This window comes from Acomys minous (genome assembly GCF_964271855.1).
Source record: "Acomys minous genome assembly, chromosome: 3".
Classification (NCBI taxonomy): domain Eukaryota; kingdom Metazoa; phylum Chordata; class Mammalia; order Rodentia; family Muridae; genus Acomys; species Acomys minous.
The window spans coordinates 81,466,673-81,492,568 of record NC_140485.1 but is presented as its reverse complement, the minus strand read 5'-3'; the positions used below and the strand labels follow the sequence as shown (position 1 = coordinate 81,492,568).

Below are 25,896 nucleotides of genomic sequence, written 5' to 3'. Positions count from 1 at the left end.
GTATGTGGACTGCGTGGTGTGTGGCTGCTCTGTCTGTGGCAGCTGTGTGTGGCCAAGGACCAACCACAGTCCTCAGAATTACAAAAGATGTGCTGGGCGATGGTGAGTCTAGCCCCCATGGGGGTCATGAGTGGCATGGGAGGGGCAGAGGAAGTGAGCTAACTCACCTTCAGTACCTGCTAACATACCCCATGGTTAGTGGCTGGTTGACCTCTCCCCTTTGGGCCATAGCTTCTCTTTTCTCTCGGAGCCATTTCCTACGCACCAGCTCATTCTCTCCAGACAATAGATAGCAGAGATTAAGAATGTGGGTCCTGGAGCCAACCTTCCTGGGATTCAAAACCTGAGTCTCAGTTTCCTCACCTGAAAAGTGGGTGGAGCCATGCCCACTTCCAGGAGGGCTGAATGGGATAACCTGTGGAGAATCATGTGGCCCCTTGGGCACAGAAGTTCAGGTATAGGTACCTCTGGACCTCAAGTCCTTACTCTGTACCCTGAGAAATAAGGACCTTTTGTGTCCCTCCCCCATCCCCGATGCCGCCCCTGCCCAGGGCTCCAGTGAGGATGCTACCAGATGACTTCCTATGGACTGATCTGAGAGCCTCTCAGCTTTTGGTGTCTTCATTCCATCAAATGGAGGCCATTATTCTGGCGTTGCCTGGTTCCCCAGGAATTCATAATCCATGAGAAAGTAGACTTTATCAAGCCATGAAGTGAGGGATACTCAGGAAGGAGAGAGAGAGAGAGAGAGAGAGAGAGAGAGAGAGAGAGAGAGAGAGAGAGAGAGAGAGAGAGAGAGAGAGAGAGAGCCCACCAGGGTGTAGCCCGGTTATGTGGGAATCTAGCTAAAGGGATGGCAGTCACATCCAGGACATTGGCCTACAGGGTGCTGTCTGTCTTCTTGATCTATTGCTGCCTTTTTTTTTTCTTCCCAGAGTGGTGATGATGGTGGTGGGATGAGGCTCCACAAGCAGGGTGATGCTCTGAGGTGGTGCTTGGGGACTGGGAAGGGGAGCCCCCTGGCTGACACTTGTGCCTCTCCACAGCTATCTCAGGCACAATTCAGAAGAGTGACGCCTTCCGCTCTGCCCTGAGGGAGGTGCCCGTGGGTAAAGCCCGTGGTGATGGTGGAGGGCCCTTCTTGGGTGGGCTGCTTGGTGGAAGTGGAGGGAGCAGTAGTGGGGGAGGAGGTCTCCTGGGGGGCTTGCTTGGTGGTGGGAGTGGAGGAGGTGGTGGTGACCTGCTGGGTGGAGGCCTATTGGGTGGCGGAGGTAGCAGTGGTGGGGGGCTGCTGGGGGGTAGTGGGGGCCTGCTGGGTGGTGGTAGTAGCCATGGTGGGGGTCTGCTGGGGGGTAGTGGGGGCCTGCTGGGTGGCGGTAGTAGCCATGGTGGGGGTCTGCTGGGGGGTAGTGGGGGCCTGCTGGGTGGTGGTAGTAGCCATGGTGGGGGTCTGCTGGGGGGTAGTGGGGGCCTGCTGGGTGGTGGTAGTAGCCATGGTGGGGGTCTGCTGGGGGGTAGTGGGGGCCTGCTGGGTGGCGGTAGTAGCCATGGTGGGGGTCTGCTGGGGGGTAGTGGGGGCCTGTTGGGTGGCGGTAGCCATGGTGGGGGGCTACTGGGTGGTGGTAGGCACCACTACGATGACTACAGACAAGCTGAATTCCCCCGAGGTGTCGGTGGTGTCCCCTACAACGACTTCCATGTCCGAGAGCCTCCCCCAAAATACACCAATGGCAAACAGCTTGGTGGCAATTACAAATATGGTTACATTAAGACGAACGACAACACTGCTCAGCTGGGGGGCAAATACCGCTATGGGGAGATCCTGGACCCTGATGGGAGCCTTAGGGACCTACGACATGAAGACTACCGTCCTGCAGACCAGGCCTACCACCGTGGCTCTGGGCGGTACAGGTCTGCAACAGATTCATCCTTGGTGGGCAGGCTCCACCGGCGCGAGCTGAGGCCTGGAGAGATCCCAGCTGGTGTGGCCACTGGGGCCCTGGGCCCTGGAGGCCTGCTGGGCACTGGAGGCATACTGGCAAATGAAGGCATTCTGGCAGGCCAAGGGGGCTTGCTAGGAGGAGGTGGTCTTCTTGGAGATGGAGGGCTCCTCGGAGGAGGCGGTGTGCTTGGTGTGCTGGGTGAAGGAGGCATCCTGAGCACCGTACAAGGCATCACTGGGTAAGGAACTGACAGGTGAGCCATGAACGGGCAAGGTGTATGAGATGTTAGGACTGGACATCTTGACAGGTCCAAGTTACACAGTTTGCAGTGTTCACATTCAAGAAGCCAGTATTGACTCTTTTATTTGGGTACGACATTAGGACATTCTTTTCATCTCTCAGTCTTTCAACTTACTGTTATGTAGAATGATCAGAGTAACTCAATTTATGAAGAAAAACAAGAAGCCAAGGTTTTAAAACTATGTGACATATATAGTATACCATATGCTTATAATCTCATAATGAAGTACATTAGAATTATTATTTATAGTTATGTATTACAATTCAAGCCATGTCCAGGTTCCCTGCCATAGTCACTTACCAAGAAATATACTGAACTCTTATGACCTTGGCCTAGGACACTTGGCCAGGAGACAGAAACACGCCAGTTCCCAGGAGCTTGCTGGCTGGCGGGGTGAATGGGCTTGGAGAAAGAGTCTGGACTCAGTCACACAGTCACAAGGGCTCGCAGGAGTTGCTGTGATCAAGAACGCACAGAATGAGGGAGTCACCAGCCTGGGGGGGGGGTTCATGGCAGGTGGCTTCATCCAAGGAGTAACCTGGCTGAAGTCTGAGGAGTACAGGGAAGATCTGGCCAGGGGCAGTGTCTTTGCTAAAGATTCAAAGGCACAGGTATGCAAACAGATGCTCCGGCAGGTGGTGGGTCATGAGGCTTTCTGCCTTGCACTTGTCTGTGTTTTGTGCATGGACCTCAGTTATCTCTGTGGTAGGAGGACAGAGTGTGGGGAGTAGAGAAGGAATGAGGGAGGGTCCTCTGCGGCAATGGGTGGCAGCAGTTGCTAGCTCACCTCTCTTGACTGCCTGCAGGCTGCGTATTGTGGAGCTCACGCTTCCCCGGGTGTCTGTGAGGCTTCTGCCTGGTGTGGGTGTCTACCTGAGCTTGTATACCCGTGTGGCCATCAATGGAAAGAGGTGAGTCCCCTCAGAGGAGAGCTTGCGCAAGCTACCTCTTCTCATGTGGATGCTACATCCATCATGGTGGAGGAGCAGGTGGACCCAAGTGTCTGAACTCCAAGTCAGCCCGTAGTGGTCCCTTCAGCAGGCAAGGCAGCCCAGGGTGGCCTTTAGGATCTGGGAGGCTACTGGTAGGGAGTAGCCTAGATTCTAATACTTAGACAAGTCTCCTAATGCTGCAGAGTCTTCCTGCATTCACTTGCCTAGGGTATGAAGGCCACATGGCTTCTGGTTGGCGGGGAGCATAGGCAGACTGCTTTCCCAGTCATCCACTATGTGGACCTTGGAGAGTGGGCCTCACTGTCTTGAGGTGGGGTGAGGTCATATCTACAAAGTCAGGATGGTTAGCTAACAAGCAAGATTTTGTACCAAGCCCTGTTCTGACACTTTAAAATTCTCATTGGCTGAGGGTGAGGGAGATTTGTTATGATGCCTTGAGGCAGTGGGATAGCGCTTGGTCTGGAGCCCCTGGGCATGATGTCAGGAAGAATCGGTGCTAAGATTTGAGGGGACAGTTGCCTGGCGGGCTGCACAAGACTGAGACATCTGGTGGTGAGAGTGGCTCATGGTCTCATTGGTTACTTGGTCTCTTCCAGCCTCATTGGCTTCCTGGATATTGCAGTGGAAGTAAACATCACGGCCAAAGTTCGGCTGACCATGGACCGCACGGGCTACCCGCGGCTGGTCATTGAACGCTGCGACACCCTCCTGGGAGGCATCAAAGTCAAACTGCTCCGGGGGTGAGTGAGAGGTGGAGAGGGACAGGGAAGGGCTGCAGAGGACTACAGTCACCCATCCTAGGAAATAAAATGATCCCACACAGAGGCCACACATACTGAGCCAGTTCACTGTTGCTCCAGCTGGGGCCTGGCCTCTTCTTGGTGGTAATTCAAGAGTTGTGCCTTGGAGAGACCATCTCAGATTCAAATCTCAGTTCTGCTGCTCCTTGCTGTGTGACCCTCAACAACTCTGTTGCCCTCTGAGCCCCAGATTCTGCATCTGGGGAATAGGGTAAATTCTGTGTTTGGGAACAGAGGTAATTGGTACAGAATCTGGCATGCTGTCAGGGTTTATGAAAATATATCTGAGAGGGCTCATGTGTCCATGAGTGTCCTAACCCATAGAGGAATTTCTCATTTGGTTATAGTCAACGTACCCCTGATTGGGGATATGGGTGAGAGATTTTTCTGTCTCCTCTATAAAGTGACTAAGCCCCTATCCTTTGTCCAGAAGCTGTCGGGCATCCATGTATTGGCCAGCATGTTGTCCCCAGGTCTGGGAGATCTTGGATGAGGGCACACTCATGACAGCTCAGAGCACAGAGTCGGCCTGTTCACTCCCTTTCAGCCTTGGGGGTGTGTCTCTTGGGGGCATATCTCTTGTCTTGTTAGTCCTTTGGCCCATCACCCCGGCCCTCGTCTCATGTGGACTCCAGGCGTGAGATTCACTGTGGAACCAGAATTCCAAGCTCTTGCTTCAAGTAGTTTTTCTCTCTGTGCTTCAGGATGACCAGGGACAGAGACAACAAGGCTCCAGGGTCCAAACCACACATCTTCCCAGACCTTTCCATTCACTTCTATCCAATGACAGAGGTGCAGACAAAATCGGCCATGGCTACTCACTGTAGTTCTCCTTCTGCTTCCTTGAGTCACCCCAGGGCAGGCACCAGGGTGGCTCCACAACCCCACGCCTTCATGCAAACAGGCTTCTGTGCTAAAGCCTGTGTCACCTTGATCTTTCCTTTTACTTAACTGGGAGACTTTTGTGCACCCAAACACTGAAGTGTCCTTGTCCAATTTCTTAGAGCTACGTGCTATTCCTGGATGAGTTGTCATTCATTTGTCCACCCCGTTTCACCCATCAGCTTCCAGGACACTGTCTATAGCTGCCTATATATGCCATTTTATAGGAGACCTGATGAATCTCATCACTTCCTATAATGAGATATATGTAGATCCGTGGCACACTACCTCCAACACACCAGTACACATGCACCTGTGTGTGCCTTCATGCACATTCCCACTGACCCCAGGAGAACCAGGACAAGATCAGCCCCATTAAGGTGAATCCATTTACAAAGAGAACCAAGGGGCATGCACAGCAAGCCTCGGGGAAGTGTCCAAGCTGCCTTCTCCTCCAGGATGCTGCTCCACAGCCTGGCAGAGAAGGGGCAGTTAGCTCTCTGTGGGGGAAGGGTCCAGGCACAGTGTGAGGGGTGAACAGGAGTGCTGTTAAGGAGCGGGCCGACCAAGGAGACTTTGTGTCTGTCTGTCTGTCAGTCAGTCAGTCTGTCTGTCTGTCTGTCTGCCTGTCATCTGTGCATCATCTGTGTGCATGACCTGTCTCTGACCTTCATCAGCTGGAATTCAGGTGAGCTATGATGACCCACCCTGGTCAGGTCTCTGGCCTCCTTTCTGCTCTCACCACGCAAGCTCTTCAACCCTACTTACCTGTCCTTGAGTGTGAGCCTAATGGGCATATTTTCTTAGCTACATTTATCCTGTCCCACCCATTAATTTTTTTCTGAGCACATGGAATGTTCTAGATGCCATACCTTGAGCTTAGGTAAAGTAGTGAATTTATTTGCCCTCTTAGAAAAGTGACAAGCCAATAGCTTTGCAGAAGATCACAGGAGCTGGAGGGAAGGTCTGGGCAGCTGGGAATCTGGCATGTCCCAGACTCTCTGACATGACAGAGCCCTGACATCTTTGGTTTGTGAAAAGAAGGAAGGGAGGAAGGAAGAGAAAAGTAAGGATGGAAGGAAGGAAGAAGGGAAAGGGATCAAGGGGAAGAGAAGAGAGGTTAAAGAGAGAACAGAAGAAAAGGAGGAAGAGAGAAAGAAGAGGAGAAGGAGGCAGGGAGGAGGGAGGGAAGGAAGTTTGTTGTTGGCCTATGTGGGCAGGCCTGAGGGAGAGCTCTCTGTCCAGGGCCACTGTCTAGGGCTCAGGGGATCTCAATTTTCAGAGCTGGAGGCAGGCAATGGTGTGGATGGACAGTCCAGAGCCCTCCATATCCGTGAGTCTGTCCTTACCCTGTCCCTCTTCTGTAGGCTCCTCCCCAACTTGGTGGATAACTTAGTGAACCGAGTGCTGGCCAATGTCCTCCCCGACCTGGTAAGGATGGGTGGGAGGGATTGTGTCTCCAGGGTGTCTCAGACATGTGACCCAGTGGGTGGGAAAGGGCCAGAGCTGGTGTGTTCATGTTGGTTGGGACAGTTGAGTGGCAAAATGGAAGGCTCGGCATGAGTACCCACAGCTCTGGGTTTGTTTCCCATCTTAAAGGTGGGGCCCTTCCATGGCTTGTGGTGAAGACTGGGCCCACAGAGAACAGTCAAATCATTCACACAACCCGGGGCTTCTGCTGTGGGTGCCCATTGCTCCCCAGCTGCCATACCTCCTGAGCCCTCTGGTGTCTCTCTCCACAGCTCTGCCCCATCGTGGATGTGGTTTTGGGTCTTGTCAATGACCAGCTGGGTCTCGTGGACTGTAAGTATTCCCTCTTTGCAATGTGGCCAATGTCCCAGGGACACCGCGGCGGCTGGGAGGAGGGCCGGGGTGGTGGGCAGTCATTGCAAGCCCCAGAGCTTCCACAAGAAGAATCAGGCCTTCCTCAGTGGATACAGCGGTTGCCATGGGAAACCTAGGGGCCTGGGAGGTCTAGCCAACAGTCGGAATCCAGGATGGAAGCATGGCTCTGCCTTGGCAGTTTTGGAATCAGAAAAAGTCCTTATTCTTTAAAAGGAGGCAGTGTAGACACCGAACAGACCCCTCAGGACCAGGCTGCAGTGCTACCAGCAGTCCTAGATTCCTGAAATAATTGTTTTTGAAAGCACGGCAGTCTTGTAGCATCTTCTCTCACATGGCAGACCCACAGGGTTTCAGTGCTTAGCTTTCCGCAGCCACATAATGCAGCCCTGTTTGCTATGGAGCCCACGTCTCTGGGACACTAGGCAGTTGGAGGATGATTTTCCAAGATGGTGAAAGAAGGTGCAGAAGACAATGTGTTTATTCCAAGCAGCCAGGGGAATGTAGATCCAACCGAGGAGCACATGGTGCAGCCTTCAAGCATTCCCCGGTGTACGTGCTTCACAGCCTACAAGGTTCCTCAGCACTGGGACCTATCTCCCAACTCTGCTACAGAATCCGAAAGGTGACATCAAAACCACTTTACAAAGGAGGAAGTGAGCTCCAGAAAAGTGCAGAGACTTACCTGTGGTCACACAGCTAGGACGAGGCAGAGCTGGGGTTGGGACAGAGCTGGCGCTCTGTAGAAGCATGAGCCTTGGTCCACACTCCATCCTCTGTCACATCCAAATGCATGGGTGCACTGGAGGTAAGCTTGCCTGGGAAGGGACCATAACGTGACCCTCTCCTTTGCCCACAGCTCTGGTGCCTCTGGGGATACTTGGGAGTGTGCAGTACACTTTCTCCAGCCTCCCACTGGTGACTGGGGAATTCCTCGAGTTGGACCTTAATGTAAGTGATAAACTGGAAATGCACACACACACACACACACACACACACACACACACAGACAGAACAGCATCTGAACAGGACCCTTTGTGGATTAGGGACCTTCTAGGACAGAGATGGAAAGCACCATCACACACCACTCAGCGCTTACTGTGAGCCAGGCCCGTCCACGTGAGCACTTCTCACTGAGGAGCTCAGTCTGCTCTTAGCATTGCAATGTGAGATGTGTTCTTCTGGCACAGAGAGAGAGGGTGCTCCGTTATTAAGGACACACAGCTAGTGATTGTATGCTTGGGTTCTGAACCTAGGCACCCAGCTGCTAGTGTTGGCAGCTGCAGCTGGGAGCTTGGATCTGAGGGGGAAAAACACAGGCCATTAGTATGCTAATACAGAAAGAACAACAGGTTCTTTCTTAATGAGTTTTTCAAAAGTTCTGGTTGGTGGTGTTTTGTTGCTTCCATAGCACAAACACTCCCATGGTGGCCGGCACCAACCTGAGAAATGTGACTTCACTGAAGGTGAAGTTGGGAGGTTGGATCTTGTGAGCTGGGATGAGCGGGTCCTTCAGGTCCCCATGGCTCTGGCATTCACTGTGCACGGACACCTGTGCAGGCAGGCCGGGCCCGGGCCACATGGACATGGTGTTCCCCTGAGCCTTTGGCACAGAGATGTAGGTACATGCCCGTGCCACATTGTTGTACTATAGCATGTGCACAGACACACGTGTCCATTGGAGAGATGTGCTGCCGAGCCTGGGCCAGGTGCTGAAGGCGAAGCAGGAAACAGAACAAAGTCTCTGCTTTACAGGGCTTTCTGGCCCATTGCAGGAGAAGCCATGAGAATCCTTTAAGCAAATAGGCAATTACAGACCAAGACTTGTCTAATGAGAGGAATGCAAGAATTAACGAGTGGGGGAAGGTGCGGGGTGCAGGCTCACTGTGATGGGCTGAGGCCCTGGATCCGTGCCATAGTGTATGTGTGCATGCATGTGGGTGTGTGCATGCCCGCGTGTGATTGTAATTGTGTGGTTGTGTGTACCTGATCATGAAGCAGGAACTGCCATGACCCGCTTCCCCGTCAAGCAGAGGGAAGTCTGTCCATAAAAGTAGCTTAGAATCATGGGTGCAACCAAGAGGACTGACTGTCCAGACACCTCTTTCCAGCCTCCAGCCTCCTTTTCTTCCCTCCCTCTTCCTGTGCTCCTCAGACTCTAGTCGGGGAGGCAGGAGGTGACCTCGTTGACTACCCCCTGGGGCGTCCAGCTGTGGTGCCCAGGCCATCGATGCCAGAACTACCCCCCATGGGTGACAACACCAACTCCCAGCTGGCCATCTCAGCCAATTTCCTGAGTTCCGTGCTGACCATGCTGCAGAAGCAAGGCGCACTGGACATCGACATCACTGATGGCATGGTGAGTCCACCTAACAGGTCAGTGAGTGGCTGCCTTGGGGTTCTTCCTAGTCCATGATTTAGAGGGAGGACTGAAGCTGGCCCTGCCTTTTATCCCATACTCCAGTTAGCTCAAAAGATGATGATCCACTCACTCACTCACCCAGCTACCCCACTCATCCACCCATCCACCCATCCATCCACCCAACCATCCATCCATCCATCCACCCATCTACCCACCCACCTACTTATCCATCCATCCATCCATCCACCCGTCCTCCCATCCATCCACCCATCCATCCATCCACCCGTCCTCCCATCCATCCATCCATCCATCCATCCATCCATCCATCCATCCATCAATTCTCCCACCCAAACACCTTCCCATCCCATCCATTATCTAGAAGAGCCTCTCATGTGCCTTATAGACATGGCAGTAAGCTGCTCCTTGTCCCAGGAGGAGGCTGTTGCTCTCTGTTGAGTGTGATTTATTTCAGCCCTTTATTAAAGGCATACCATATTCACACACAAGCCCCTTAACATGAATAGTTAGAATTCTTTCAGTTTGCCAACATGCATGCACAATTAATCAAAAGAGGCATGAAGACAAGATGCTAGCACCCTAGAGAAGCACCCACAAGCCTCTCTCTCCATCTCCTCTAAAAGATTTCTGACTAGAACAGCTACAGGGCAGGACGGTCATGCTTATATGTGCTTTACCCAGTTTATCCGATAATATTCGCCACATGCATTTCATATCTACCCATCCAGACACCTTCCTCCTGATTTTCCCATTTACTCACCCACCCACCCACTGTCCATCCACTCTTCCACTCACAATTTATCCATACACTTCCCACCCAACCATTCACAAACCCATCGATCTACCAGCCCCATCCAATCCATCCATCCATCCATCCATCCATCTGATCATCTATTATCCACTCAGGCACCCATATATTAGTTCTCAGTCTGTCTATCTATCTATCTATCTATCTATCTATCTATCTATCTATCTATCCATCCTCTAAATGTTGGAAAATATTAGGCATTGAGACATGGCACTATGATCTATAAATTTCATAGTTTCTTCTAAGAATGAGGTATTCTTCAAAAAATAGTGACCCAAATCATGAAAATGTGTAATTCTGTGGAGAAAAAAGTATCTGTTTAGGTCCATCCAGTGTAGGTAGAACTCTTGTAATTTTAAATGTCCCTTTTGAACATGTGACTAGGACCCTTGCCCTGACTGTACTTATGTAGGAGACAATGACTTTGTTTTAGCTGCTGTGTTAGTTTCATTCTCTCTCTCTCTCTCTCTCTCTCTCTCTCTCTCTCTCTCTCTCTCTCTCTCCCTCTCCCTCTCCCTCTCCCTCTCCCTCCCCTCTCCCTCCCCCTCCCCCTCCCTCTCCCTTTCTTTCCCTCTCCCTCCACTCTCTCTTCCTCCTTCTGACATGTGGCACTGGCTTTCATCCTTCATCACTTGAGGTTTTAGGAAGTGAGCAGACATGAAGGAGAAATGAAGGAAATAACAGAGAGGATTTTATATTGTACTATAGAAGAAAGGTTTGGGCTTGCCTTGAACACAACAAGCCATATTTGTAGATAGAAAGTCTAAGAGGCTGGTCCCATCCACTTAGCCATGCAAAAGCACTGTGGCCACTCTGGAGTCTATTTATTTGTAGAGTGTGGGGGCTTTCCAAAGGATGTGTCTGTTTTAGGGTGCACTGTGTACCAGCAGCTGTCTGTCCCCATTGCCACTGCCGTTGCCTCAGGACTCACGTGACCTTGTCTTTGTCCCACAGTTTGACGATCTCCCTCCCCTCACCACATCCACACTTGGGGCCTTGATTCCTAAGGTACGTAAGTAATCCCGATGATGCCCGTGTCTCTGGCTTCTTTTATGTCCCGAGGAGAATGCTCCATGTCCCTAGAATACATAGTTAGTGCCCCGCAGTTTTAAGTGGTTCCACTTTGGTTAAGAGAAAACAGAAGTCATGGCTGGAGGCCTCTGTAGACACTGATAACCATGAACCGGGGAATGGCTTTGCCTCCACTTTTGGGCAGGGTTCTAACCTGGCTCCCTGGCATTCAGGATAGGGCAGATCCTGGTGAGGGGACACAAGAAGGGCTGAGGATGACAGGTCCTGACCCCTGGTGGTGGACCAAGCTGCACAGTCTTGCCATGGCCTGGCTACTCCTGGGCTGGGTGACAATGTAGGTACTGGAGTTTGAACTTAGGTCCTTGCATAGTCCAGACAAATGCTCTCCTTCTTCTGTGTGACTCTGGAAATCGCCTTAGTATTTATGAGTTTATTCTCCCTCTTTGTAGAAGAAGGGTTGTCCATGCTGAGTAGAGGGACATCCAGGGCCGGGCACACACAGGCACAGGGCAGCTCCGGAGGAGTTGTCAGGTGTTTAGAAAAGGGCATGACTAAGTATGTCCCGGTCATGTTTCAGCTGCTGATGACATCACCTGTCTAAGCCTTTGTTTTCTGACCTGGAAATGAGGGCCCAGAGTGGGTATTTGGCAGATGTTAACAGCTGTTCTTGCTGATACTTACAGATCCCCTTTCAAGGGGTGGTGTAAAGGCAGAACAAAGGCCTCTCTATTCCAAACTCTACTTCTTGGCTTGTTCCCAGGCATCAAAGAACTCTATGGGTATGAGGTGCCACTAGGGGTGGAGGATGCTTATTTACAGCCCTCTGTACCATTTCCCATCTCTTTCCATCTGCCCTATTACTTCAGGGGAGACAGGAGAGATTGGCAACAAAACTCAGCAAGTGATCGCTACCGCCCTCGTGTGGTTGGCATTTGAATAGCAGAGGCACCCTTAGTTCTAAGCCTCTGCCGCTCCGTCAAGGTGAACCTCTGATACAGGACCACTCCCTGTGCACACTGGCACTGACTCAGACAGCTCACGAGCAGACTGTCCCAGAGTCCCCCCTTTTCATTGAGAGAAAGACCTGGTTCTTGCCTGGCACAGAGAGATCACACACAGAGCCAGAGTTCATCAACAAGAACACAGGACTTTAAATGGCTCAAGATGGTCCCGGAAGTTGAGGCTAGACAAGGTGGCAAATGGCTCGAGCCACAGGGAGCAGCTTGATGCAGGCTCTGGTGGCCTCCTGGGTTCCTGATGCTCTGGGGACATAGTTCCCGCTGCCTTGGGGTCTCTGCTTTGCTAGGTCTCAGAGACATTGCCTGTTTTGGTGGGGAAGTTTGGACGCCAAGCGCTTCTAGGGAAGCGTCCTGAGCATCTTCATGAAAATCCAGTTGGCCAAATGCCTGAGTAGTTGACATGCGTCTGAGGGTGATTTTGGAGGATGAATTAAATGGCTGAATTTACTGAATTTATGTGTGGATTAAGAGTTCGTAGAGAAGACGATCAACCCACCTCTGTCTAGATGAAGATCTGTCTTCATAGGGAGAATTGCCCTCACACCAGCCACAGGCAAATTGTGCTTGAGAAAACAGTTGCTTCCCATTTCTTCTGAAAGTGACCAAGGATTTGTTTAAAGTCGGGGCCTGCATTTCATATTTAGAAGGGGTTTTATATGAAATTAACTGGATATTTAGCAACTGTGATAAACCAGTCTTTGGGTGAGCTGTCCCTTCAGCAAACCAGCTTTGGGGATTTGAGCTGCAGAAGCCGGTTCAAGTGTCCTTTCTGGAGTACTCAGGGGACCCAGCCAGTCCCTTGAGACAGCCTGGGGCTTCCTTCACATCCCAGGAAGGGTGCAAAGGGCCCTGCGCCCCCTGCTGGTTACAGGCAGTATGCTGTAACAGTTGCCTCTGGCCTCCGCTTTCTCCTCCAGACTAGCAAAAAAGTGGCCCAGTTATCGAATTAATAAATTTTGACTGTCAGTGCTTCAGGAGACCCCCCTTGCCTCTGAGCCAGGTCCTGAGCATCTCCATGTGTCTGGCATTGAGCTTGAGGCTCTGTCTGTCTTGCGACGTGAAGTTTGTATGGTGGTCCCCTGTGAGAGTATTAGGGAGGTCAGCCTCTTGCCCCACTCTATAACGGGTCCGTGCCTTTTCCTGGCCTGCGTGGGCATCCCGTGTAAGGGAACCTGCTTCCACTCTGCCCACTCTGTGTTTGGAGGTTGGCTGACAAAAACCTACTGCCGATTACCCATCCCACTGAGTCTGCTGCCACCCACAGGTGTTCCAGCAGTACCCTGAGTCCCGCCCACTCACCATCAGGATCCAGGTGCCCAATCCCCCGACTGTGACACTGCAGAAGGACAAGGCGCTGGTGAAAGTGTTTGCCACCTCTGAGGTCGTGGTCTCCCAGCCCAATGACGTAGAGACCACCATCTGCCTCATCGACGTGGTATGTGTCTGAGGATGAGGTTCCCCCAGCTGAGTCTCAAGACAGAGCCACAAGGTCTCTCTGTTCCCTTTCCATCCCCACAATCCCAGAAGAGGTGAGCTATCCAGCTTCGGGGTAAGGGAAGCTGGCTCACATCCAGCCTTTACCACTCTGGCTGTGTGACTTTGGGTTAGTGGCTCCCGGTTTGGCTTTTTCCTCTTCTTGAGGAGTGGCTGGGCATTAGCAAGCTTGGTTAAGCATCTTTGGCGATGCCATGAACGTCTTGAGGTGTACAGACAAACAGCGTAGGTAATACTCACTGACACTACCTTCCATAGGGTGGCAAGGCAGAGAGAAACAACACATGGTAACCACCCCCTCGCCCTTGGTGCCTACTAACAAACCAAAACACAATTGTTTAGTACCAATTATTTTCATTGGTACCTGATCACTGGATGTATCACAGGGCGCAAAGTGTTTCACTGCATGTAGTAACAAAACCAGGGCCACCAGCACACCCATCCACTCACACAAGCATCAGCTCACACTCCATCACCTACCTGACACACCCCTCAACTCACACACCAATACACTCACACACCCCTCAACTCACACACTGATACACTCACACACCCATCAGCTCACACATTCACATACCCACCAGTTCACACTCTCATACCCTCACACACCCATCAGTTCACATACTTACACACTCACATACTCACCAGCTCACACTCTCATAACTCACACACTCATTAGCTCACACTCTCGTACACTCAAACACTTATCAGTTCACAAACCTATACACTCACACACCCATCACTTACCTTACACACTCATCAGACCATACTCTCATACACTGACACAACTATCACCCACCTCACACACCTATCAGTTCATGCATTCACACACTCATCAGCTCTCTCTTTCTCTCTTGCTCTCTCTCTCTCTCTCTCTCTCTCTCTCTCTCTCTCTCTCTCTCTCACACACACACCCATCAGCTCACACACTCATCAGCTCATACTCTAACAGTCACACACCCATCACCTACCTCACACACCTATTAGCTCACACAATCACATACCCATCAGCACACACACACACACACACACACACACACACACCCATCAGCTCACACACTCATCAGCTCATACTCTCACAGTCACACACCTATCACCTACCTCACACACCTATCAGCTCATGCACTCACACACTCATCAGCTCACACACACACACACACACACACCCATCAGCTCACACACTCATCAGCTCATACTCTCACACACTCACACACCTATCACCTACCTCACACACCTATTAGCTCACACACTCACATACTCATTAGCTCACACAATCACATACCCATCAGCTCACACACTCATCAGCACGTGCACATACACACACACACACACACACACACCCATCAGCTCACACACTCATCAGCTCATACTCTCACAGTCACACACCCATCACCTACCTCACACACCATCACCTCACACACTCACATACTCATCAGCTCACACAATCACATACCCATCAGCTCACACACTCATCAGCTCTCACACACACACACCCATCAGCTCACACACTCACCAGCTCATACTCTCATCCACTCACACACCCATCACCTACCTCACACACTCACTTCCTCTGTGCCCTGGAAACACTGGAAAGTCTCCCTCCCAGTTATCTTGAGGTATGATAAATTCTTGTGAACCCTCATCACTTTGCCATATTATGGAAGACTTCTCAGAAGAATCCTTTAAACTAAAAAAAAAAAAACATCCTTCTCTCCTGCTTACCTCAAGCCCCAGAGGGAAGTCAGCCTCCTTAAAATGTCCCCCAAAGTCCTGCAAGGTTGTCGCTTGGTCACATTTCAGCTCCTTGATGCTCTTTAGAAAAGTCAAGCCTGGTCTAACCATAGGGCCTTTGCTTGGGCTGTCCCCTGATGTCTGCACGGCTCACTCACTTGCTCCTGCAGGTTTCTGTTCAAACACCACCTTCTCAGAGGCTCCTCCCACATCGCTCATCTAAAGCACATCTACAGAACAGCCCTCCCATACTATGTCTCCCTGGCTTGACGCCTCATCCTGATAGACATTTGTGAGTTTATTTCTGGGCCGAGATTGAGCCCATTCCGATCAGATCCTCAGAGTCCAGAACAGGGCCAACACATAGTAGGTGGCAAGGAAACATACGCTAAGGGCCACTCCCTCCTCTGAGTGAGGCTCTGGCAGACACTCAAGGCTCTGGCTCCATGTGCTGCAGCTCCAGGATCAATGAGCTACTTCTAGGATGGAAGGTGGTTTTCTTGGATGAAGCATGACAAGCCAGTGTGGTCAGGGTGGGGGTGGGGGCTTCTTCCTTTCTGGCTGCCATCAGATGAGAGGTGGGAACGGGAGTGCGTGTTCTATGTACCATGCGAATTTCCATCAACAGCCCAGCTATCCGAGCCAGCTGACGACCCTCTATAGTGACCCATCACTGAGACTGTAGTCCTGGGCCCATAGCCTTGTCTAGTTTGGCCCAGATGATGCTACCTCAGTCTCAGAGTCCCCTCACCTCTTTGTTGTCCAGGCTTCTGCTACATACTACTTTCCTCTTCCCTGGCTCGGGGTCTTTGCACATGCCCTCCCCTAGAGCCTGGATAACTTCCCCACCCTTTGTCATCTATTCAAATCCCTCTCCTCAGGATGGTTTCCAGTGCAAGCTTAGATCCCTGACACAGGCACCTGGGGCCTAGCTCTTCTCCACCACTGTCTACCAACACTGTCCCCTCAATCTGTTGGAAACAGACACTAATTTCCATAATGTTGTTTTATTTTATTTTGTTTATTAGGGGAAGGCAGTTGGGGCTAGAATGTGAAATTTTCTTTCAACAAAGCTTCTGCTTGAAGAGGGGAAGGAACCTGGACATTTTATGCCTCTCTTAAGGGGCAGGGCAATTATGATTGGCAGGTGCCCTGCCCAATTGCATCTCCAATGGGCTCATTCCCAGCAAGTTTCATAGTATTCAAGTCCCTTCCCCAAGTTACCTTGGGAGATTTTGTCACACCCACAATGATGGTCTTGGGAATATCTCTGAGAAACAATCACTCAACCCTTACAGAAACTTCTGTGAGAACAGCACTGGATGCTGGCTTACTCCTGCATGCAAGCCAAGGGTTTGGGGGCGCTCTTGGCCATCCCATGCTCATGAGGAGGCCAGGACTTTTGACAGAGGAGTGACCTTCCATGCTTGGGTGAATGGGGCACCACTGGGCACTATGAGCACTCTGTCAGCAGTGTATGATGGCAATGATGCTTTTTCTCCTCTCCCTCCAGGACACAGACCTCTTGGCCTCATTTTCTGTGGAAGGGGATAAACTCATGATTGATGCCAAGTTGGACAAGTAAGAGGGTCCTCAGTGGCGGGTTTCTGCTCCTCAGAGTGTGTCTTCTGTCCTGAGACAGCTGGTGTTGGCTCATGCAGGGACACCAGGCAGGGATCAAGGTCATCTGTGTGGCTGTCAGGGCCGGGTAAATCCAAGGGGCTGCAGAAGTGACCATAGCCCTATATGCTGAGACCACTATGGGCTAAAGCCAGGAATAGAGCCAAGAGAACCTGCTGCCAAGAAGCACTTCAGGACTCACCATGGTGCCGGTGACAATGAATTGCTAGACTACTCTTGGCCCTTTATCTACGTGTTGTGGCCTTCCCAAAGGTCTGTGACATAAGGGCCTTCTTTCTATTGTTTTAGAGATGAGAAACTAGGGCTCAGAGAGGTGGATGTGTTAACTCAAGGCCACACAGAGTGGATCTAGTGCAGGTCCAGGTACTTGCTGCCCTGAATGGTGAGCACTGTCTGTAGACTGCAGCAATACCATTCAGATCCAGATGTGATCACTGACTGGCTGTGTGACGTCATCCAGCAGATTTCTCTGAGCCTCAGTCTTCTCATCTGAAGATGGGAACAACATCCTCTGCCTCACAAGATCCATGAAAAATACTGTCATCCATTGGTTACTTCTTGTGCAGACACTGGAGGTCCTGGAAGTGTCTCTGTTAATCTTGAGCCAATACTGCAGTGTTACTATCCCACTGACCCAATAAGTATCACCCTCATTTCAAGATTAATAAGATCTTACTTTGGACTGTCAGTCACACTTAGCTCAGGGTAAGTTTTCCTCTTGGTGTTCAGTGTTTAGGAAGTCCAGCAGTGGAAGACAGTCACGGGTGTTGCTAGTCAGCCACCTAGGATGGCCTTGGGGGCAGGGGAGGGGCATGGGCATCCATGTCTGGTGAGAAGAGCAGCCATGGGGAGAGCAGGGTCTTTTGGATATAAGAGCAGGGCTTTCCAGTGGGGAGAGTGACATGGACAGTTTGCAGAGTGTCAAGGTTTTGGGTGGTGTGGGGAGGAGAGGGCTGGGTGTTGACCCCAGGATGTGCAGCCTGGAACGTGTTCTCCTTGGGAGGCTGCCGTCTTCCCAGATGGATGCTGCACCCTACTGTTGAGCAGCCACAAAGGCCTTATGCCTCTTGGAAGAGCCTGTGGGTCCATCAAGGCACGACTGTGGGGTGCAGTGAGACAAGGGCACTCCTAGTGCGGAGTGTGAACTCACACCCAGGCCTCCCTCTCCAGAGTACCGCAGGAGTGGAGCACACTGGCTCACATGACTCCTGTTACCCAGCCCTAGCTCTGTGGCTGAGCTGAAAGACCCTGCAGCCTTGGCCTGGGGCTGGGGGTACTAAGAGGATTAAATGAGATAGAGGTAGTCAGTGTCTACACAGAGCACTGGCTACATGTCAAACATGGTACCAACTGCTTCATAGGGATCCCTCATTTCATCCTGGCATCCTCTCTACAGATGAGGAAACCGAGGCACAAAGGGGTGGCTTTCCTAAGATTGCACTGCTAATGTGTGGCAAAGCTATAACTTCAGTCTGTTAGCATGGTGTCTGGAACATTCTTTTTTTTTAAATTTTGTTTTATTAATTTATTCATATTACATCTCAATGGTTAACCCATCCCTTGTATCCTCCCACTCCTCCCTCCCTCCCTCCCATTTTCCCCTTAAACTTCAAGCCCCTACCCAGATCTAGCCAATGGACAGGACATTCTCCACAGTTGAGTGGAGAGTGGGGTCTGACTTTCACACGTACTCTGATGCCTCAGATTTGACCACGTCCCCTGGATGGGGAGGCCTGGTGGCACTCAGAGGAAGGATAGCAGGCTACCAAGAAGGGAGTCTGAAACATTCTTAGTGCTCCAGACAGGAGAGCGAGCTGCTCTCATCAGTTCCTCTAGGGGGAGAGTCTTCACATGGATGCTGGTGGAGAGGCTTCTGACTGCTTACGAGTCCTGGGTCACAGCTGCTTTTAATAAAGCCACACTCTTCCTTTGCAGGACGAGCCTCAACCTCAGAACCTCCAATGTGGGCAACTTTGATGTAAGTATTAGGGCATCAGAAAAGACCTCCTGAGAGGTCGACACCTTCTGAGCCTAGCTGAGCCCAGCAGGGTTTGGATTTGCAGGGGACTGGCATTGCTGCTGTCACCCCCTCTCATGAACAGAGACTGAGGCTTCAGAGAGAGAGAGAGAGAGAGAGAGAGAGAGAGAGAGAGAGAGAGAGAGAGAGAGAGAGAGAGAGAGACAGACAGACAGACAGACAGACAGAGACAGACAGAGACAGACAGAGACAGACAGAGACAGAGGGTATGAACTCACAGCTCCTGCTCACCTGCAGTGACACTGTTCATTCTAGCTGATGCCTTGGGACCTCACCCGAGTCCCCTTTCTTCAGAACGAGGAGGCACAAGGCCAACCAGGTGCTAGGGGCCCATCTCTCCTCTTGAAGTTTGGGCGAGAGCTATATGTGACCTACATGTGACATTGCCCATTCATGCTGAACCTTCATTTTTCTTCTACAAATAAGAGATAGCTTCGGATTAATTTCTATTCTAAATCTCTGACCCTAGAGTGCTGCCTCTTAAGGGCTCATAGATCTGAGGTGCTAAGAGTCAAGGAATGATACTGGGCCCCATTTTTTTGTTCACTGCTTGGTCCCCCACCTAAGTCACTCTCCCCTTACCCCCTGCACCTCTCTCAAAAATTAACTGGTTTTGGTCCGGCTTGGTTGAGAGTATTGCACGTGCTGAGAAAGACAGACCTTTTGTGACATTTTGTCACTTGTTTTTGAGCTTCTTCAATCCCCAATTTTGCATCAGTGAAGTAGTTGTCATCAGCTCAGTTTCAGGCAGAGAGCCTGGCCCCAGCATCACAGCTGCCCTGTCGTAGCTCCAACCAGAAGAGAAATCTTTGGGCTTCAGGTGGGGAGGAGGAGCACACCTCAGGATTTCAATGGCTATGCGCGGAGTTCAAGATTAGCCTTTTCTTCCTTGAATAGCTTTTTTTCACTCAGTCCTCTTAACCTTCTTGTGACTTAGACAGATAGTAAACCCCAAGCCTCAAAACAGTAAACGCAGGGACTTTGGTGATCTATCATAGGCAGCAAACCCACGGAGGGGCACTGGGCACTGGTGCCCACACTCGGCCTGTGCAGAGCTTATGACAGGCGATTACACACATTGTTTGCACTGATTTTCCATACCACCCCATGTAGTAGGGATTGGGATTATTATCTGTATTGTTTAGAGGATTCATGAAGAAGAGAAAAAACTAAAACACATTTCTCTTTTCTTTCTTTCTTTCTTTTCTTTTCTTTTTTTTTTTTTTTTTAAGACAGAGACTTATATTGTTAGCTCAGGCTGGCCTTGAACTCATGGCACTCTTCTTCTTGCCTCAGCCTACATTTAGCTCTGTTTTCCAGTGTTTTTGAAGCATATTTATTGCATACCGCAGACGCAGGGTTCATGGACACACAGGCCTGCTTATGTGACTGATCACCAGAAGGCCAGGCAGGTGAAATGATCTCCTCCTAACCCGCAGAGTCCTTGCAGGTATATCCACTGCACAGCTGAGGAAATTCGAGGACAGAGAGATTCAAAGCCTTCCCACAGGCTGCTGGCAGCTAGGCTGGGCTGTGCGCCTAGCTATGGATCCCCAGCCTTCTGAGGAGGCGCTAAGCCTTCTTTTCCCCTTGCCTCCTGGCAGCTTTGGTCTGATGCTCCTCCTCTCTGTGTACTGTGAGCATGTGGATCGAGGGCACTGAGGGGCTGTCGGCTGGACTCTCTGATGTTCTCTTAAGGCAGCACTAAGCCTTCACATTGGACTCTAGGTCCCCCAGGGCCCTTCAGAGCCGGCCACAGCCCTGCCTGAGCTTTGTTCCTCTCCCTCAGGTCTTCATCTTGGAGATGCTGGTTGAGAAGATCTTTGACCTAGCGTTTATGCCCGCGATGAATGGTAAGAGTTGGTGCCCATGACTCTCCGGGGCACGTGGCCTGGAAACCTAGTGACTGCTGGCTTCCTGGGACGGAGCGTATAGCTATACTGTACAGTAACATTTCTGAGGACTCCGTTACAAGTAGATTGAACGAAGCCTCTAAAGTCAAATGCTCTTCAAGCTTAAAAATTAATAAGAGCTATTTTTAGATTGTTTTGAGACAGACTCTCACTGTATGGTACAAGCTTGTGGTCCTTCTGCTTCGTCTGCCTACCTGTTGGGATTACAGGTAGATGCCACTCTGCCCAATTTAACATCTATCTTTTCATTTGTCTGTCTGGTTCCTGTGAGAATTGTGTGTAAAATTTTGAAACACAGAATAAGTCTTAGAAGGCTCCACCTAGAGATGGGTCATCTGAACATTTAGTATCTCCTCTTAAACTCTCTCTCCATTCCTGCACCCTCAGGATCACCCATGACTCCTTAAGTGCTACAGCAATCTAAGAGGAAAGGGTCACAGAAATCTAGCAGAGACAGAGGGTAGTGTCAGCACTGGGTAGGCCAGGGCTGGAGACTCTTGACCTGGTGTGGTACTCTTGAGGCAAGTCCTTTTAACTTCCCCAAGTGCAATTTGTCACCTTCAAACTGAGAGATTTAACTAGATCCATGCTTCCCAAAGTTTCCACAAAACACTAGTGTGCGCGCGCGCGCGTGCGCGCGCACACACACACACACACACACACACACACACACACACACACACACACACACACAGAGTTCTGTGGCCACTGGGAAACGATGTAATTAGCCTTGTAGGGCAGGCTCCCAGCATCCCAACTGGCTAGCCCTGCTGACATCCAGAAGGCTAACTTTAGTTAACCCCAAACTCCAGCTACCTTCTCCTCTGCTTTCTTCTTTTCCTTTCTTCTTTGTAGAACATCAACCAGCAAATCTATGTAGCCTCTGTCTTTGCTTTTTAAAGTTTCTATTATTAATTATCATCATCATCATTATGATTACACAATGTATGTGGAGATGTGTGTGTGCGTGTGCGTGCGCGCGTGTGCGTGTAGTTTAAAAGACAACTGTGTAAGGCTGGTTCTCTCTCTTTTCCTTTATATGAGTTCTGGGGACTGAACTCACATCACCAGGCTTGTGCAGCAAGCCCCTTGACCTGCTGAGCCAGCCCACCCTCTTCCTTCTTTTTGTTTTTGACATTTTAAAACCATTAAAACCAAACAAACACCCCACAGCAGTCACATACTGGGTGGGTGGGGTCCACTCGCACCACTCTGTTTCTTCACTCAGCAAATATTGCTCTTCTTTGATACTAGGGACATAGGCCCTAAGGAATTGACATGGGTAAGTGTGACAGGCGTAGAAGCAGAATTAATGTGTCCTTGTTTTTCTGGTGACAGGAGTCAGGAGTGGGGCAGGAGTAGCAGCTGCCCAGGGTTACTGGCCTAAGGTCTAAGAAGCAGCGTAGATGACAAGACTTGGGTATAAGTCTCAGGAGAGGGAGGCTCAGAGTACATAGGAAGGGGCGGGAGATGTAGCTCAGTTGACAGAATGCCTTCCTGTATGTATGAAGTCCTAGGTTCAGACCCCAGCACCATAAACTGGCAATGGTGGTGATGGAGGCAGGAGGATTAAAACTTCAAGGTCATCCTCAGCTACATAGCATGTCTGAAAACAGCCTGGGCTTCTAGGTAGCAATTGCAAGGGCAAAGGCAGAGAGGCAGAAGAGAGCTACGGTCTTGCAAAGGCTGATGGCTTTTGGCCAGGCTATCCCTTCTTGTCCACATGGACCACACACCTGACCTGACTCTCCCTCCGCCCCCCTGACTCCCTTACAGCTATACTGGGTTCTGGAGTTCCTTTGCCCAAAATCCTCAACATTGATTTCAGCAATGCCGACATTGACGTGTTAGAGGTAAGGAGAGACAAAGGCTGGTGTAGCCATCAGTTATGCCCATTGTGACAGGAAGTGTGTGTGTGTGTGTGTGTGTGTGTGTGTGTGTGTGAGAGAGAGAGAGAGAGAGAGAGAGAGAGAGAGAGAGAGAGAGAGAGAGAGAGAGAGAGAGAGAAGTTAAGAAAGAGAGAGAGAAAGAGGGGGAGAGAGGAAGGGGGTGGAGTGGGGGGGGACTGAGTGGGATTGGGGCTCAAATTCTTCCCCTTCAGAACATAAGAGAAGGGCTGAGGAAACAAGGTACAAAGGTACAAACCTGAAAACTCTTGTGCCTGCTGCTTCCAGCTGGGACGTACCAAGTGTGCCAAGTTGAAGAGTGGCACGGTTTACTGAACACCTACTTTGTGCCACACATTACAGGGATCTGGGAGTCAGTTCAATCCTACCTGGCCCCTGCAGCCCTTCGGAGACCCACACTCCTCAAGTAACTGACAAATTCATTGAACTGATGGCAGCTGCCTTGAAATTGAGGGGCTTTGGCTCCATTGTGTAGACATGTGTGCTCAGCACGTGACATGTGAGAAAGTGTAGGAAAGGTTCAGACTAAGTGTCATTCAGGCGGGCACTCAAGTCATCCCATCGATGCTTGCTGGTGTTCATTCTGATCTTTCTAGAATTTCCACCTCAATCAGGCTTCTGATCTGGAGGGCTGGCCTTGCAGCCTCCAGTAATGTTTTTTTCTCATCCTTTTTTAAAAATATGAATCTAGCCATTTATTTTATCTTTTTGTTTTGACATCATTTTAAATTTACAGAAGAACTTGGGAAAAAAAGTTAAGACCAGATCTTTCGAGAATGCTATTCTCTTAGCGTCCCTTTATCTTAGCACCGTATGTAATTGGAGCCTGCTGACCAAAGCTAAACAGTGAGCACCAGCGCAGGGCTCCCCACCTTTCCCAAGGGTCCTCTGTACAGCTTAGGGTCTGCTCTGGGATGTCCCACATTGCATTGTGTTGTCCCTTTGAGTCCTGTCACCTCATGGAAACCATTGCCTTCACGACCATGATATTTTCTGTTTATGGAGAAGGCTTCAGCTTAGACAGAGCTGATGTTGCCTTGTGGTGGGCCTGGACTTGTCTCTCCCACTGTCACTGGCCAGGACACAGTGTATCCACTTGGCTTCTCCTGACCAGTCGGCCTGGTTGTCATTACCTGGTTCCTGCCAGGCTTCCTGACTGTGGAACCACTGTCTGTCCCTTTGACACTCACACATACCTTGTGAGGGAACTCACAGATGCCAATGTGTCCTGCTTCCCACCTCACCCCTACTTACTTTGGCTCCTGTCAGCAGTGGTCATCTCCACGTGTTTGCCTGTTGCTGTTTTCTGCATATGTAATTCCTCTTATGCTTATTAACCAGAACTCTTATGTAAGAAACAGCCATCTCTCCCCTCCCGTTACTTATGGCTTCACCCAACATAGGCATTTTATTCTGGGTTGCAATTTTTGTGCTATTTATTTTGTTGTATAATACCCTTCAGTTATGTGTCCTGGATCTGGGAAGGATATTAACAGAAGCATAGGCCCACTTCTCTGATTTTGTTGAAAAAGAAGATGAGGGGGAAAAAGAGTAGTGTCCCCCACATTGCCCGAAGTCCCTTGTGCGGGGTAGTGCAATGGTCCAGACAGGTGGGCCACAGGCCACCCAACCCTGTTTATCCCATGAGATAGCAAGCAAGCAGCTAAGGCTGCAGCCAGTGCCACCCACCTGCTCACCTGGTTCTTGTTCTTCCCTGAAGGATCTTCTGGTGCTGAGCACATGAGTGACAGAGGCAGACGCTGTGAGAAGTCAGAGCCAGCTTCAGAGAGGATTGGCCGGGACACCATCCTGGTTCCAAGCTCCTTCAGCCTTCACCACAGGCCCCCTCTCAACCCTCCCGCCCTTCTCCCATCCTGCCCTTACCCTGGGAAAGGATCCAGCCCCTGCCCATTGGCCAACAATGCCATGCTCAGGACAGCGTGGGCAGTAAGAACTTGTGCTTTCAATAAAACATTTCACTTTCCCTGCAGTTGGGGTGTCTCCGTGAAGGACCCTCCTGCGGCCAAGAGTTTCCTCCCCTTCTTGACTGTGCCTTGGACATTGGCAGTATATCTATATCTGCCTGGAGGAGGACATCACATTAGTAAAAGACTGTCATCCCTACTCCTGGTGTTGTTATGACCAGGGTCCCCTGTCCCTTGTTGCTCTTGGTTTCTCTCTCCCATTACCCTCCTCTTGTTTTTCAGCTATGACTTGCCCTGGTACAGACAGGTGGGCAGCCATATCCCAGGTTCTTCCAAACTCAAATATATATATATATATATATATATATATATATATATATATATATAATGTATATAATATGTATATATGTATATAATATGGATGTACATATTTATATATGGAGACACATATATACATATAGACACACAGACACACAGACACACAAATAGACACACAAATTGACCTGCTCTCTCTCCTCTCTCCCCTGTCTTCTGATTCATGCCTGAGAGCTTAAGTCTGCAGAGTCAGTCCTGGCCTATCAGGACTTGACGTCATTTAGCCTCATGGGAGCATCAGGGGGTAGGAACCCAGATAACTCCTGTTTCACAGACGATGTAACAGAGGCACCGAGTAATTCAGGGGCTTGACCGATGTCACACAGCTGAGGGTTGGACTTGATGGCTTAACTCTGGGGCCTGTACCCTAACTGTTTACTGCTTTGCTGCATATAGTTTTAAGCTTCAGGTTTCACGTGGCTTTAAAGTGTTATACTCCCCAGAGGAAGGGCGAAGTGTGGGCAGTACCAGGCTGCCACAAACCTGCTTCTGCTGGATACACCCAATCTACTCACATTTCTCTGAAAACAGAGCCTCCCTGACCAAGGAGGAAAAACACACAATGATGACCACACTTTCCTGCTGGATAAGGGAAAGCCAGGGAAGCATCCAGGGCGAAGAGGAACTGGCTCCTCTGCCTCCTTATTGTCCTTGTAAAGTACCTGGCACCTCATGCCTGTGGGTCCAGGGCAGAGAACAATAGCTCTGTTCCCAAAGCAGACCTCAGGGACCTGTCCTTGGCTTCTAAACACAAATCCAATAGCTGTACATTCAAGGAACTCTAGGCACTGGCCACTGCATCCTGCACTCACAGCTGACACATTCCCACACTTGCAATGGCCACCTCTTCATAGTTAAAAATAACAACGACACAGTGTTCTAGCAGGTTCCCTGTGAACAGGCAGCATTGTA

The 25,896-nt window shown here is 50.4% G+C and overlaps 1 protein-coding gene across 1 annotated transcript; it reads left to right on the top strand.

Annotated features, from left to right (window-relative positions):
* Positions 1–24,448, top strand: BPIFB4 (BPI fold containing family B member 4). Its single transcript, XM_084775871.1, has 16 exons — positions 1–102; positions 1,047–1,109; positions 1,668–2,181; positions 3,051–3,155; positions 3,794–3,937; positions 6,247–6,310; positions 6,622–6,682; positions 7,581–7,672; positions 8,877–9,080; positions 10,864–10,917; positions 13,225–13,395; positions 16,699–16,766; positions 18,762–18,804; positions 20,654–20,717; positions 22,554–22,630; positions 24,405–24,448. Exons 1-16 carry the CDS (start codon positions 3–5, stop codon positions 24,426–24,428), a joined length of 1,848 nt encoding a protein of 615 aa, XP_084631997.1. The 5' UTR covers positions 1–2; the 3' UTR covers positions 24,429–24,448.
* Positions 24,449–25,896: the final 1,448 nt, after the last annotated feature.